The sequence below is a fragment of the Poromitra crassiceps genome (genome assembly GCF_964638095.1).
Source record: "Poromitra crassiceps genome assembly, chromosome: 28".
NCBI lineage: Eukaryota > Metazoa > Chordata > Actinopteri > Beryciformes > Melamphaidae > Poromitra > Poromitra crassiceps.
This window is the reverse complement of record NC_139651.1, coordinates 13,182,284-13,199,589: the sequence shown is the minus strand read 5'-3', so window position 1 is coordinate 13,199,589 and position 17,306 is coordinate 13,182,284. Positions and strand designations below refer to the sequence as shown.

The following is a 17,306-nucleotide window of genomic DNA, read 5'->3' as shown; positions in this document are numbered from 1 at the left end:
GACTGCAGGTCCAAAAAAAAAAGAAAATAAAAATATGTGCATACAAAAACAAATCTGGTTAACAATTTGTCAAAGCCACATACAGTATAGAGGTTGTTCAAACCAAATAAAGAAAATGTATTATATTTGGACTGTACATACCGCATTAGAATTTTTCTCTGGGTTTCACAAAAAATGACAGTAACATTTCACAATGCCAAGGGACACACAAACACACACCTTCAGTTTAGTTAGTTAGCTAGTTTTGTACTGTATAGGTTGGATTTATAATACTATCACAGTGCAAAATACTTCTGAGAACAAAAAAAAGATAAAGTCCCTCTATGCGTAATGGACTCTGTATATATGGGGGCAAATAGGTTTGCAGCACAGGAGACGATTGTCAATCTTTTTTCCTCTTTTTTGATCATTAAATGGAGAAGGCAATAATGTACAGTACATGTATGTAAAAAAAAAAAACAAGAAGAAAAAGAAAGAAAATAAAATAAAATCAACCCTACGTTCCTAGGTCTAGCACAGCTACATAGCTTTTTGTAGAAGCAATAACAGATGACTTGTATCTAAGGCTATACACAATATGTATTTTTTTTCCAGTTTTCTGTTCTCTTTTTTTCTCCGTCATCATAAAGTAAATACATCAAAGCATTTTTCAGTAGTCAGTAACACTGTGCAACAATATGATCGGTGGCAGTATTTTACAAACGTCTGCGACACAATAGTCCTTGAGGTTGACATGACAGATGGAGAGAAAAGGGGCAGTAGGGGGGGTTGTCGGGGGGGTGGGGAAGTTAAACTGTACCCCATTTTTTTTTCTATTTCTGATATCTTTTTTCTGCGTTTTTTCTCCTCTGTCAAACTCTAGAAGAATGCCTACCTATCCGGACCGCGGGCCGTGTAAACTACCGTCACTTTCTTTTTGCTTTTTGTCTTCTTCACGAACATTTTTAAAACTTTGCATGTTTTCGTTTTTGTTTTTGTTTTTAACTACTGTATATCTCTCTATGTACATTAAGCGTCTACTGGGCGCCGTGTTCAATGATATAGAAGAAGAAAAGAAAAAAGTGTCCATAGCATAGGGGGGGTGAGGGGGGGGCCTCTACTTCAGCCGTAGGTCTTTACGGAGGGGGGGGGGTCATGTGGTCGATAGCATGTAGGGCAGTTTGAAGATGGTCTTCTCCAGAATCACCGACAGCAGCAGCACCGCCATCATCATCGTAAGTCAAATTGAACCTCCCCACACAATAACGCCATGCTTTCATTCTGGGAAAAAAACGTCCTTAGAGATTGTCAAATGTTGCCATACATGTTCTTCCATCATCTGTACTGAATGTGATGCATGGCCGCGTGACATGACGGTGACTCTTTGACAGTTGATAGGTTAGAGCCAGAGGTGACAGGAAAGTGTGCTTGGTCTCTGTCAACAGTCCGCTCCAGTTCTTTATTCTACAGTCGAATACATTCCAGGGACGATAACGGGCGGTGGTCCGTGGAGTCGCGAGGCGTGTGTGTGTCTCCTTTTCCGACTTCGTCCAACAGGAGGGAAGAGTCCTCGATAGGTAAGCATGTGATTAAGCGCTACAGTTCAGTCCGAGGTTTAGAAAAAAAGGTTCTAGGTCGAGGAATGTATCAGAGATTGTGGGGGTCGGTTTGGGGGAAGTGCTATCAGACAGGTAGTTTCATCCAGAACAAAACCAACAAACATCGGATCAGAGAAAGGGCAACAAACAAAAACGGGGGGGGGGGGCATTCAGACCACAGGAGACAAAACAGGAAAATTGACGTCACTTTTAGTGTCCAAGGACCCTTGCCAAAAGTCATTAGGTCCGTCTCGCAAATCCGTCCCCAAAACGTTCCTTCATATAGTTCACAACTCCTGGTGAATCTGACGGTAGTTATGTTTTGCTTCTTTTTTTTTCCTCCATGTTAAATAAAGTCTTTGTTATAGTGTATTCCTTCATCGTTTATCCTCCATTCTCCCCCTCCTCCTCCTCCTCACCTCCCTCATCATGCTGCCTTGCTCCTGGGTGCGGGCGGGCGGGCGGGAGGGGGGGGCGTTAGTCTCTGTTTAGAGCGCGGGCGTCCAGCCCCTCGGGGTCACCCCCTAGGTTATGGTTGTTAGGGTGGTTAAGGTCGCTGTTAGGGTGGTTGGGGTCGTGGGTCAGCGCGGGGTCACGGGTCATGGGCTGGTCCTCCTCTCCTACCCACAGGTGCACTATGGCCAATAAGAGAAGAAGAGGCAGGTTAGCACCACGGACCCCCACACACTGACACCCCCCCCCTCCCGCCTCAGCAAAGCATCACACGGACAGTTGGGCTATTGAGAGTCGGCCTTTGTATTACAGTAATACTAGAAATACTAGAAAGCTGTGGTCAATTGTGGCGAATGTCAGATTTGGCAGACTTTTCCTACACCCAATTTCTAGACAAACCAGCATTGTAAGGTATTCAAAATCATGCAAATAAACAGTATTTATCATTATTTTCCCCTTTTCAATTGACAGATTGTTTGGCCTCTCTTTGTCCCCCAAAATCATACTGTTAAATCATGTACAGAAACAGACAGAAGCACAAAAAGCCCTTTTAGATCACAGTCCCAATACGTACACTATTATTGCCTATATAGAAAATTACATATATATATATATATATATATATATATATATATATATATATATATATAATATTATTATTTATTATTATTATATAATATACAAATTATATGTATGTAGTGTATGTATATATATATATATATATACATACATACATATTACATACATATAATTTGTATATTACATAATAACAATAAATAATAATAATGATATACTATTGCCTATATAGAAAACGCTCATTACTTGCTACATTATAATTCTACTGATATCAGTATCCATGATATGTGGTTAGTAGCACTTTAAGAAGCTGCTTTAGATGAGATTGAGATTAGAGTGTGTTGTATCTACTGTAAACATCTACAGTGTATTCCTTCATAACCTGCCTGCCTGCCTGCACACCAGAAGCTGACATTACATTGTGAGTCTGTGATGGGGGGGGTGTTCAGTGCAATAAGTGTTTCTAAAATGATACCAGACACTAACGCATTATGGAGATGACAACAGGAGTAGTTTCATACTTATTCCAAGCAAGTTGGTTGGCTGGATAAGTGTGATAGCGCAAGCGGAGTGAGTAATTCTCGTTTGAAAAAAAAAGACTCGGTGAGACAGTAAGAAATGTCTTATCTGTAATTAGGTCCCAGAGCAGCGGCCTCTAAATAATACAACTTGTACCCCCTCCTCCCTCATACACTTTCATTCCCTCAGCAACTTCGGAGAAAATTATTTTGCAATAAAACGCCGGCGAAACACATTTGCATGTCATGTTCTTTTTAAAGTGGCGTTATGAATCTGACAAAACCAAATTAAAACACGCCGGGCTTTATTTGAGCCGCGCTCGCGCAAAAGACGGAAGCGGGATATCAAAATGAAAGCAAGTGTTGCGGTAACACAGGGAAAATAAAGAGCTAATAACGTGATAAAACATCTCGTCGATTCGCCGTCGAGTAACGACTCCGGTATCTGCTTCTCTCTCTCTCTGTGTGCAGTGAAACAATTCCAACATCACTCCTGCAACCGGCATCTACTTTATGTTTACGAGACTCCTGCTTTTAATCCTGCGTGCCAGTGATGCTTATAATCAAGTTTCTTTATTCTAATAGCAATGCTATAAGAAGTGGATGTCTAACAAACAAAATCAAATCTGATTGTGAACGCACGTATTGATATCCTGGCATCATAAAAAAACCATCATTAACATGACTGGTTGTGAGAGTGTAGTGGTGGACTTTTCACATCACACTAAACAATACAGCTCACTCACATGATGGGAGGAGGAGATGATTTTCATAACCAGCTTTCGCCACAAGATGGCAAGCTAAGCCAGTAAATAAAACCAACCCGGTCAATGAACAGTATTTAAATCAGGCAATGTGTTTGCATTCATCTCAGTCATTTCCTAAATGAAAGGAGATTCAGTCTCACTCTTTCTCTCTTCACAGTCTAAATCAAGCGTTAATGTACCTGTACACACTTAGTGAGAAACTAACTCGAAGCCATCAGTAAGCCACATGAGGAGAACTCCCTGCCGTTCACCATCATTATGACTATTTTATGCCCATAAGCCACCTTAACGTAAACACAGGAAAATAAAGTTTGCTCGTCGGCAGCGTTAAAGATGGCCTCGTCTCTCCCCCAGGGCGCTTCCTGCCTTTGACTTCCCAGTAAAGAAACTTCCCCATAACGAGCTCCAGATTCAGCCCCATATTTGATTTTCACTGTTCATTAACTAAGCCACCTGGAATGTTATTATTTAAGCGCGCCGCTCCTTCTCCCCAAACAACTGCCGCTGCGAAGGGGGAGAGATTTCCCCGCCAACTTTATAGATTTAGCATAACTTCCCCCTTCGCATTTTTTAATTTCCCATCCGGGCAGGGCGGCAGATGCACCTAGCAGACACAGAGAAAAACCGGGTTTGGCATCCGTTTGCCCGCTCGAATGTGACACAGATCTGTTGATCTTCTGTTTGGGTTTGGCTGGAGAGAGGACGCAGCATCGTGACCCGACGCTGTTGATCGGGATCTATCTCGGTACGTCGCGGATATATGATCTATAGGGCAGGTATGATCTCACACAAAGCACAAAGCTGTTAGACGGCCTGTACTGTAACTGACTGAAGAGTAAGAGCCCCCTCTTCTGGCGTGTTGGGAGGTGGCAGGTGGAAACGGGTGGTTATAGGGAAGGGAAACATATGGTGTGAGGACACATAGCTCCAGGATCCATCCGCTGTTAATACATGTGTCATGCTTAACAGAATGGATAAATGGGAAGGAGTCTGGAACAATGGCCTACCGCCGCACTCTGAGCATGTGTCGGAGACTGCCTTGGGATATATGGTGGACGTGTGTGTGTGTGTATGTGTGTACATGTGTGTGTATGTGTGTGCGAGCATGTGTTTGTGTAGTCTCTGAGGCCTCAGCTGACATTAATAGCAGTCTGTGAAAGCATCAAACAATAGGCACTTGCCAAGCTGCCATTTTGCAGTGCAACACGCTTCTAATCGTGGTTGTGGCACATTTCACATGCTAACGGTGTGGCGTGGTATCGTAGCACGTGGTTGGGCTAACAGTGTGGCGTGGTATCGTAGCACGTGGTTGGGCTAACAGTGTGGCGTGGTATCGTAGCACGTGGTTGGGCTAACAGTGTGGTGTGGTATCGTAGCACGTGGTTGGGCTAACAGTGTGGCGTGGTATCGTAGCACGTGGTTGGGCTAACAGTGTGGCGTGGTATCGTAGCACGTGGTTGGGCTAACAGTGTGGCGTGGTATCGTAGCATGTGGTTGGGCTAACAGTGTGGCGTGGTATCGTAGCACTTGGTTGGGCTAACGGCTAATGCCGTGGCGTGGTAGCGGTGCGGCCCGTGCAGAGCCGAGTGTAACCTCTCTGGGCCACTGAACGTGGCTGTGCCTCCTTCGTTCCCTCCCCCCCCCTGCCCTTAGCAGAAAGTGTTGTTCTTGGCACAGCCCGGCTCATTGTACACCCCAGTATTTATAAATATGTAAATACGAGCGGCGGCTCTTGTATACACCGAGGAGGAGCGGGGCGAGGAAGTGAGTCTCACCCCAAAAATCTTATTTTAGACGTTTTTAATGAATACAGGATGTTTATAGTTACCATTCCCTGTGATTCGCACAAAAGACTCGCAAAAATCCACATCCACCCCCCTCCCTTTCTCTGCACACTTCCCGCCCTCCCAAACACTAAAGAAGAAGAAAAAGCAAATTTGTGGCGAAACGCAGCGGGGTTGTTGTGCTCTCAGTCTCAGATCCCTATTAGACAAATAGAGGGTGGTGTTAAGGTGCGACAAAACAGTCGCACTAAACTCGTTTTGTGTTTCAGGTGGAGAGCGAGAGAGAGAGACAGAGACACACAGAGAGAGAGAGAGAGAGAGAGAGGAGATGCGGGAAAGGTTTCCTCGCGACGTGACATCAAGGCAGCGTGCAATTTGTCTGTTATTTCTGTTTTTAACGTTGCCAAAATAACACAAACGCTGAATCAATATACGCGAGGTAAAAAAGGTCGCCTGTTTTCTATTGTCTGTGATAATGTGGTTGAGTGTGTGTGTGTGTGTGTGTGCGTGTGTAAAAATGACTCCATGTCAACCTGTTTTCCTTTTATAAACTCAGTTTTGTTTTCCTGCTAACTCTCCGCTCTCGTGTGATTAAACTGACAGTTTGTTGATATGTCTCTATATTATAAAAAAACGTAGACAATTTTGAAACAAATCACCTCCCCACAACTTGATTATTCACAATTTGTCGGGATGTTTTCTCTGTTTAAATTTGATATTGTTCATTTGTCAACTTTGCAATGGTATATTTTCAACTCTGTAATGTTTCAAATCAGAGTATCGAGGTCTTGGTTAATTTATGATGAAAACAGTGACTGATCAGCAAAATTTGCCAGGGGTACCAATAGTTCTGACCGGACGGACAGTATCAATCTCTCTAGTATTACAACTATTAAAAGCTGGTGATAACGTCAGTTAGGAAGGAATGAGCTGCTCTCAGTCATAAACGTACTGTGATGTCTCAACACACAAGAGAGAAAAACTGAATGCGAGTTAAAAAAAACTACAAATAGAATGATTGAAGTTGGGAGAAACAGAAAGCTGGAGTGGATGTCAGTGGCCTCTCTCTCTCTCCTCTCTCTCTCCTCTCTCTCTCTCTCTCTCGATCTCTCTCTCTCTCATTCTCTATCTCTCTCTCTCTCATTCTCTATCTCTCTCTCTCTCTCTCTCATTCTCTCTCTCTCTCCTTCTCTATCTCTCTCTCTCTCTCTCTCATTCTCTCTCTCTCTCCTTCTCTATCTCTCTCTCTCTCATTCTCTCTCTCTCTCATTCTCTATCTCTCTCTCTCTCTCTCTCATTCTCTCTCTCTCTCCTTCTCTATCTCTCTCTCTCTCATTCTCTCTCTCTCTCATTCTCTATCTCTCTCTCTCTCATTCTCTATCTCTCTCTCTCATTCTCTCTCTCTCTCGATCTCTCTCCAAACTCTTTCTGGGGCTAAAAGATTGCCTGCTTGATAACACCTCCGCTGAGCAATTTAAGCCCAAACACTCTGATGCTACAATCTGTCTTCCCTGCCTGATAGCGCTTTTCTCCCCTCTCCTCTCCAAATTACTTTCTTTCATATCTAATTATATTTGCTAATGATCTTATAAGAGAATAATGGAATGTGCTTGATCTATTACCTTTTTTTTCCTCCCCCCCCTCTTCCAACACATAAATACAATGCGGGGGAAATGACTATTGGAGACAGGAGATTTCTTCTTCTGCGTCTTTTTTGGTGGTAATGTTTTCCACGAGAGAGAGAGGGGAAAATGACGCTGGGAGCGGCGCGGGGTCATTAATGGGCGATGAACACAGAGGTCATCTCTCACATTCTCACTTTGACATTTTCTCTCATCTGACGAAACAATCACAGCGCAGCCCCCCCATCCAATCTACACCCCCCCCCCCACCCAGCCCCCCGCTTCGCTCATCTGACACACTGTGAACTTTCAAACAGAAACTTCCACAAAGTGGCTGCTTCGTCAAATGGGGCTTATCATTTGTAATACCTCCGCCTAAATGAATCTGAATGTGATCTTGCCGTTCATATCAATAGAACGGACAGCAGAGATCAAGCACAAATCACCAGCAATCTATTTAGAATCAATCTAAATCATATAGGGAGGAGAGCCAGCATGGCTGACAGAGTATGTCAGCATTGTTCTATACAGAATCTATCTAAATCATATAGGGAGAGCCAGCATGGCTGACAGAGTATGTCAGCATTGTTCTATAGAATCTATATAAATCATATAGGGAGAGCCAGCATGGCTGACAGAGTATGTCAGCATTGTTCTATATATAATCTATCTAAATCATATAGGGAGAGCCAGCATGGCTGACAGAGTATGTCAGCATTGTTCTATAGAATCTATATAAATCATATAGGGAGAGCCAGCATGGCTGACAGAGTATGTCAGCATTGTTCTATAGAATCTATATAAATCATATAGGGAGAGCCAGCATGGCTGACAGAGTATGTCAGCATTGTTCTATATAGAATCTCTCTAAATCATATAGGGAGGAGAGCCAGCATGGCTGACAGAGTATGTCAGCATTGTTCTATAGAATCTATATAAATCATATAGGGAGAGCCAGCATGGCTGACAGAGTATGTCAGCATTGTTCTATATAGAATCTCTCTAAATCATATAGGGAGGAGAGCCAGCATGGCTGACAGAGTATGTCAGCATTGTTCTATAGAATCTATAGAAATTATATAGGCAGAGCCAGCCTGGCTGACAGAGTATGTCAGCATTGTTCTATAGAATCTATATAAATTATATAGGCAGAGCCAGCCTGGCTGACAGAGTATGTCAGCATTGTTCTGTATATAATCTATATAAATTATATAGGCAGAGCCAGCCTGGCTGACAGAGTATGTCAGCATTGTTCTATAGAATCTATATAAATCATATAGGGAGAGCCAGCATGGCTGACAGAGTATGTCAGCATTGTTCTATAGAATCGATCTAAATCATATAGGGAGAGCCAGCATGGCTGACAGAGTATGTCAGCAATGTTCTATAGAATCTCTCTAAATCATATAGGGAGAGCCAGTATGGCTGACAGAGTATGTCAGCAATGTTCTATAGAATCTCTCTCAATCATATAGGGAGAGCCAGTATGGCTGACAGATTATGTCAGCAATGTTCTATAGAATCTCTCTCAATCATATAGGGAGAGCCAGTATGGCTGACAGAGTATGTCAGCAATGTTCTATAGAATCTCTCTCAATCATATAGGGAGAGCCAGTATGGCTGACAGAGTATGTCAGCAATGTTCTATAGAATCTCTCTCAATCATATAGGGAGAGCCAGTATGGCTGACAGATTATGTCAGCAATGTTCTATAGAATCTCTCTCAATCATATAGGGAGAGCCAGTATGGCTGACAGATTATGTCAGCAATGTTCTATAGAATCTATCTAAATCATATAGGGAGAGCCAGTATGGCTGACAGAGTATGTCAGCAATGTTCTATAGAATCTATCTAAATCATATAGGGAGAGCCAGTATGGCTGACAGAGTATGTCAGCATTGTTCTATTCACCTTATGTAGCCACGCCCATTTGACCCGGTTCTGTGGCCGTCCTACGACTTCCGGCTAAAAATAATAATAAAATAAAATAAAAAAATGGCTGCGCTGCTCCAATATCATCTAACTCTGAATTAACTAATAATTTAGCCAATTGTATGTAACATACCAAATAAAAGCAAACGGCAATGTCTAAGAATGCAACGCCATGTAACTGGCTCGTTAATTCTCGCATTCCAGGGAATTACGTTAACGTCTGCGGGTCTTATTAACGTTAATGGTTCGAGGGAGGAGAGAAAACCATCTGAAGCTTTCTTTGTTGGAGTCCAGGTATGTTTTACAAGAAAGTGCTCGTCATTGTCGACGATAACGTTATCTGACCTGGCTAACAGTGGATACTTGCTTGCTTGCTGTGTACCGGCTCAAAGTAGTAGGCTACGTTATTTATTTTACCCCTTCACTGTCCGCTCCAAAAACAACTCTTTTATTTTGCGCCGTGACCGCCGGAAGTGTTAGGTGGACCCGGAAGAATTTGGTCCACTGTAAGGTCTGAACATAAGGTGAATAGAATCTCTCTAAATCATATAGGGAGAGAGGCAGCATGGCTGACAGAGTATGTCAGCAATGTATGTTTCCGCAAATGCACAGAATGGAATGCATGGAGTAGCACGTTTCTGAAGCAAAAATAGATTGCATAATGCACTCCACATGTGTAGATATGTGTAGCCTAGTGTAGTAGGCTATATCAGCGTTATCCACGTCATGGAGTCTGCCATTGAAATAGCACGGTGGCCGGTAAGGGGTGATGTGGTCGAGTTGGATGGAGGGCGTAAACACCAGAGAGCCGTGTTTCGATCCCCAGGGTTTACAAAGACATTTCAACTGTGAGTCACATTTCACATTTTCAGCTGGGGGAGCATTCTGGGGAAATGTCCCCTGACCAGTAGGGGGAGCATTCTGGGGAAATGTCCCCTGACCAGTAGGGGGAGCATTCTGGGGAAATGTCCCCTGACCAGTAGGGGGAGCATTCTGGGGAAATGTCCCCTGACCAGTAGGGGGAGTATTCTGGGGAAATGTCCCCTGACCAGTAGGGGGAGCATTCTGGGGAAATGTCCCCTGACCAGTAGCGGCTCCAGGATTCATAGTGTGGGTGGGCCTACAGATGAGCAGGTGGGCCAAAGAAAGACGATAATAAAAGAGGATGTGTCTCTTGCTAATAAGGCTTTCTCTGCAGCACACTGCTGCAGGGACCAGTGTCCAGTTCAGCACTGCGGACAGCGCCCAGGTGCTGTGTGGCTCCACCCCCATGGGCCATGCTAGGCTTTGCAACACGATGAGACAGCAATGCATAACCCACAAAGGGGGGTCCGGGGGGCCACCCCGGGAAGGATATTTTGTACATTTTAAAGTAAAATGAACCAATCTGGTGCACTTTAATATCCGCTTTCTTTACTATGCTGTGGCTTTACAATGATCAAAAGAAAACATTGTCGCACAGAATTCAGTCAATTCTCTCTCACTCTTAATTAAGAACATTCACATATCCAAAAACAAAGACTGAACCGACATAACGTTGGAGGACTCTCTCTCTCTCCATTTATTTAATGACCAAACACAGCAGGGAAATCACTGTACAACCTTATTTATACTGTAGTGTAGCTTTTATAGTCAGAAAATCAGAACCACACATGCGCCAATGCGTCATGCGATATATATTACTGCTGATACTTTGACTTAAGTCAAAGTTTGAACACAGAACTTTTACTTTAACAAAGTATTTTTTTTACATTATGATATTGCTACTTTTACCATCCTTAAATAAAGGATTTCAGTACTTTTAGATAGGCTACATGCAACGTGGATGTTTTAAGCACAAGTAACAGTCGGTGAGTACGGCCAAGTGCACCAGAGCCCCTTCAAAAACCCAATCCCAAATTAAAATGCAGGGACAAACATGATGTTAATCATTGTATTGTTTGTCCCCTGAGCCGTTTGAGGGCTGCTGTCTGTGTGTCTGCCAAGGGCTCAGTTGCCTGGGAGGCCCCCGGTGGTGGGACGAGGCGAGACCCTCCACCCCGCCACGTGTGACCCTCCAAAGTGTGCATCGTATAAATGTGTGTGTGTGTGTGTGTGTGTGTGTGTGTGTGTGTGTGTGTGTGTGTGTGTGTGTGTGTGTGTGTGTGTGTGTGTGTGTGTGTGTGTGTGTGTGTGTGGGAGGGGCTTGAAAAATGTCCCCTCAATGGCTTCTCCTTCTCCTTCTCCACCAACATGTTCAGATTGTCAAAATGACACGAGGAAATCGTTCTCCTTCTTTGTTATCCCTTTCAAATGACCCACAAAATCCACTGGCCTTCCTACTGCTCTCTCTCTCTCTCTCTCTCTCTCTCTCTCTCTCTCTCTCTCTCTCTCTCTCTCTCTCTCTCTCTCTCTCTCTCTCTCTCTCTCTCTCTCCCCCCCCTTCCCTTAAGCCTCTCTCCTCTCCTCCATTCTTCGCTCTGTCGTTCTTTTTTCCCACAGGCCTCGGGACAAGCTGAGCGCCATGACAGCCACTCTAAACCCCCCCCCCCCCGCATTAATAGGAGGAAATGGCATTCGATCTCTGTTTGATCTCCTAATCATTTCTGCTGAAATGATAATTAGCGCCCTTCCAATCCCCCCGCAGAGGAGGAGAAAAGGGGGGGGGGGGGGGGGGGTCGGGAGAGGCGAGGGTCACATGGGGGGGGGGGATCCGCAAATCGGAAAAAAAATAAATGCTTTTTAGACGCCCAAATGACATCTCTGTCACCAACGCGGCCATAATCATGACCAACAAGTGCCCCCCTCGATCGCCCCCGTCGCACATTTCCCATCCTTTTACACAGACAAGTGTACGCACGTATACACTAACGCACACTCGCTCTCGCACACACACACACACTCGCATACAAACAAACACACACTCACTCACACACACACACACACACACACACACACACACACACACACATATACAAACACACACTCACTCACACACACACACACACACACACACATACAAACAAACACACTCGCGCACACACACACACACACTTGCACACACAGAGACACAGTGCCTGGCGACGGCTGTCTGTGATTCTTTTCAGCTGACATAATCCTGATTGATTCGTTCAGCAGATAAAAACTGGGTCCACTTCTGCCCTTTTTACTGGAGGGGGGGAGGAGGAACATAATACAGCCTTTTATTCAGCAACAATGTAACATAATGGTGTTGGAATGTGCAGGGGGGGAGATAGAGGGAGAGAGAGAGGGAGAGGGAGGGAGGAGAGAGAGAGAGAGAGGGAGAGGGAGGGGGAGAGAGAGAGAGAGAGAGAGAGAGGGAGGGAGGGAGGGGGAGAGAGAGAGAGGGCCACATCTTAAATGCTGGTGACACTGTGCTTTGAAAAAAGGCTGTATAGTCTAATGTAAGAGAGAGAGAGAGAGAGAGAGAGAGAGAGGGAGGGAGGGAGGGAGGGAGAGAGAGAGAGAGAGAGGGAGGGAGTGAAAAAGAAAATCATTAAGCTCCCAGATTACCCATGTGCCCCGGCGCTAACAAGGTCAAATGAAGGCTGTTGTTTTGTAGGAGTTGTTCTCTTTTATTTTGATTTTTTTGTCTCTTCTGTGTGTGTGTGTGTGTGTGTGTGTGTGTATGTGCGCGCACGTGCAGGTTTGTGTACATGTGTGCATGCGTTCGTGTGTGTGTGTGTGCGCTCGCATGTGCATGTTTGTGTACATGTGTGCATGCGTTCGTGTGTGTGTGTATGCGCGCGCACGTGCATGTTTGTGTACATGTGTGCATGCATTCATGTGTGTGTGTGTATGCGCGCGCACATGCATGTCTGTGTACATGTGTGCATGCATTTGTGTGTGTGTGTGTGTGTGTTTACACACGTATCCTGTCAGTGTGTGACTGTACTGTATCTGCATTGTGTTGCAGAAATGGAGAGTTGGACTTGTGGAGTTTCCTAAACAGCCCGTGGCGTCCGTCTCTTTCTGAACAGGAAGCTTTTGTTGGGGAAGAGGAAGAGGTGAGCTCATCTGTTTTTTACATATCAAACTGCTGTAATTGCTTACATCTGATCTGGGATCTGTGTATTGTTCTGAGGGGACATTTGACAAGTCCTATACGGGCTGTGCCTACACGGTGCGGACCTCCTATACGGGCTGTGGGGCCTGCCTACGCGGTGCAGACCTCCTATAGGGGCTGTGGGGCCTGCCCACGCGGTGCGGACCTCCTATACGGGCTGTGGGGCCTGCCCACGCGGTGCAGACCTCCTATACAGGCTGTGGGGCCTGCCTACGCGGTGCAGACCTCCTATACGGGCTGTGGGGCCTGCCCACGCGGTGCGGACCTCCTATACGGGCTGTGGGGACTGCTTACGCGGTGCGGACCACCACAAAACAATCTAACGTCACTTGATTCTATGTTTCCTTTAGGGGGGTAAAGATACAGTATATCTCTATTTTACTTTTTTTGCATTTTTTGCTTGTTCTTTTATAGGAATTGTATCTTTGTCACTCTGTCATCTGTTTCTTTCTCTCTGCTTTTTTCTTTGATGTTATTATGTAAATCACTTTACATTACAGTGTATAAAGTGTGCTATACATGGACTAACATTCCTCCCTCCTTCCTACAGATGGGGGGCGGGGCTAAAGACTGCGACTACTAAGCTGCACACACACACACACACACACACACACACACACACACACAGTGAAGGCATTTAATTCATAAATAATAATAATTCATAAATTAATTTGACCTTAAATTCAAACGGCTAGAGCCCAAAACCTATAGCATTTTCAGTATGTGTATTTCCATGTTTTTCCAAGTTATTTCCATGTACTTTTTACAATTAATTTGCCCTATGAAGAGGAACAGAAATATTACAATCTGTTCTTCACTCAATGTGTCCCCTAATCCATATCAAGAAAAGCATGTGTGTACTGTATCACATGTGAAAAGCCTTCTGTTTTGAAGGATTCTATGATCTTCTATGAGTTGAGACAATTCTACAACCTGGTAGGAAATCTAAAAATGTATCTTAAAAACTATAAACGGCTATTCTTTACTCCTGAACGTTTGACATTTTACACGCTTTTCACCTGACAGCCACAATAATGTATCACAATACCAAAATGAAACACTATATTGTTTTCAGCTACACCGTAGCATCGATGTGTATCTGTATCGTAGCCTATCGCGACCCTATTGAAATCACACCGGATTATGAGGTCCTTATAATACGATACCCAACACACGCGCGCATACACACACACACACACACACACACACACACACACACACACATACACTCAGGCTCTCCTGTGAGTTGTAGGTGCTAAGCTATAAGCCGTGCACGGCGTTATTGGCACCAGCGCGGCGGCACTGACGACGACAACGACGTGTCTGGTTACTAAATCGGTGTGGAGCGAAGCCGTGGTGGGAAGGAAGAGAGAGGGAGGCAACGCTTGTCTGTCGATCGCCCGGGGGAAAGGAGTCCCCTAACCCATCCACACTGCCTGCCACCTCAGACAGAGAGAGAGAGAGAGAGAGAGAGAGAGAGAGAGAGAGAGAGAGAGAGAGAGAGAGAGAGAGCGAGAGAGACGAGGAAGTATGTATACAGAGCAATGGTGAGACTTGTCAGTGTGTTACCCCCACTCATGAAGACACATAAAGACAGGGACAGCTTCTACCCAACTGCCATCCGCCTCTTCAATGAGACCCGAAAGCCCCCACAAATCAAGACTTTGTCTGTAAACAATTGTTGGAAAAAATCATTGTGTCATGACTTACCAAAACTAGTTTATTAACATGAAAAAAATAAGTTTGAATGATTTCAATCTAATGGTGAAAAGTAGGGTTGTGAACTTCAACTGGCCATCTGCTATAGGCTGGTCTTTGGTGCCAGGTGATGTCACCACCTGTATATAAGGTGACATCACCTGGCACCAAAGATCAGCCAATTACAGATGGCCAATTTCAGCACAGATTTCAGTTTGGGGTTGAGTTACTCTTTAAAGCTTTTAAATACTGGGACAAAATCCCATATCTCAGCTAAATATAAAATCTCAATAGAAACATATACTGTAGGTGTCGGTATCGCCCTTCAAATACTCATATCAGTCTAAGAGTATAGAGGACTGACAGACTGGCAGTCACACACACCCAAAAAGACAGAGACAAGGACGGATTGACACAGAGAGACGATACCGCGACGGAAAGACAAGCCCGGCGTCTCCGCAGAGAGACAGACAAGACAGACAGACAGACAGACAGGCAGACAGGCAGACAGACAGACAGACAGACAGACAGGAGAGTTATGGCAGCCAGCCGGGCCCCAGCTATCACAGCTATCATTTATAATCACAGAAAACCTGTCGCTGGTTCCCAGTGCTCCCGGGGCGGGGGGGGGGGGGGGGGGCTTCCACATGCTACAGAGAAATAAATGACAGCAGGTTAGGATGGGGGGAGGCAAGGGGGCTCCGGAGGGCCGGGGGGGGGTTAGAGTCGGCATGCAGGGAGGATGACGAGGAGGAGGAAGAGCTCCTGGGCTTCTGAAAGCAACTGTAACTGTATGGACAATGATTTAGTATGGCATCATGCACCTTCAAACTGCACGAGGAACCGCTTCTATGTGAAAACACATGGATGTTAGCAGTGTAAATGACAAAGTGAAGAGAAGAACCTGCGATCCTGACAGTCAATGAGACGATGCAGATTCACTCTATTTGCCCAAATGGAATCCAGGTGTTGCTGTGATTACTGCACGACGAGGCAGCAACAAATCAAAGCTTCAAATTTAAATTAAAAAAGTCTCTTAGACAACATTGAGCTGTACTCCAGAACCTTCCAACAGTGGTTCTGTACTCCAGAACCTTCCAGTCTCAACAGTGAGCTGTACTCCAGAACCTTCCAGCAGTGGTTCTGTACTCCAGAACCTTCCAGCAGTGGTTCTGTACTCCAGAAGCTTCCAGCAGTGGTTCTGTACTCCAGAACCTTCCAGCAGTGCTTCTTAAACTTTGTTTTGCCTTCTGTACCCCCTTTCCCTGATTTCTGAATCCAAGTACCCCCTTTACTTGACTACAACATTTTGCTCATAAAACTGCAAGAGAAAACTATTATTATAATAACATATGATGCAATGAATGATAACCCACCTTTTGAAGAATATAACATTACAAAATAAGAAATGGACTGAAAGAGTTGCAATTAGTGCCTCCTGAGCAGATTTATTTTAACGTTTATTCATTTTCATGATTTATTCTGAATTTTTTTCCATTTTCTCCTTTCTCTCCAGTACCCCGTGTAGCAGCTCCACGTACCCCTAGGGGTACGCGCACCACCGTTTGGGAACCACTGCCTTGCAGGATTTCAGGGGTCAAGTCCGATTTTTCAAGCAGTTACTTCCCGCTGCCATTTAGAGGCGCCAACGTGCAAAGTTGCTTCCTCCTGATTTGAATAGAGCACCCAGTGAAGCACTAAATGGCTTTCAAATCAATCTATTTGGAGGCCATATTATATATATTACACTCACATGAATGGAGCTTCCACATTCACGGCCAGTGGAAGATATTTTGATCTTTATTGATGTTTGTTCACTATTTCTACTTCACTTCAACTGCCAGCCATGATGAGACAATGAGTACATACATGTACACTAATATTCCACTATTATTCTGAAAATGACTATTGCAAATTTAATATGGGTCATGTAAACAGCACATTTCATCTGGATTTTTTCAGAATTTAGCATTTTCCGATTAAGACGTGCGATATGCCAATATTATTTGGGTTTTAGGAGCATTCTTTGGACTGGATGTTCAGAATATGCATCTCAGTTGGAGTTTTTATGCGACGTATGCGACGTGCAGTGGGGCCGCTGCAGGGCGGGCGAGGCTAGGAATCAAGCTCGTGAGATTGCTAGTAGAAAAAAAAATATATATATATATAATTTGAGTGTCCCGGAGGCTTTGGAGACCACTGTGTTCAAGGCCAGAGGGGGTCTAACTCCCAGAGGGAGGTCTAACTCCCACGGGTCCACCAGTGATGAAAGATTTGGAGATCAACAGGTTTTTGGATATGCGCAAATATCA

The 17,306-nt window shown here is 44.5% G+C and overlaps 1 protein-coding gene across 1 annotated transcript in view; it reads right to left on the bottom strand.

Annotated features, from left to right (window-relative positions):
- Positions 1 to 532: 532 nt before the first annotated feature.
- Positions 533 to 17,306, bottom strand: part of znf536 (zinc finger protein 536) — a gene marked incomplete at its 5' end in the record, with an annotated part of 110,110 nt that continues 93,336 nt past the window's right edge. The window contains one exon of the mRNA XM_083662412.1: positions 533 to 2,212. Coding sequence (XP_083518538.1) covers positions 2,055 to 2,212 — 158 coding nt within the window. The 3' untranslated portion in view covers positions 533 to 2,054. The remainder of the gene's footprint in view (positions 2,213 to 17,306) is intronic.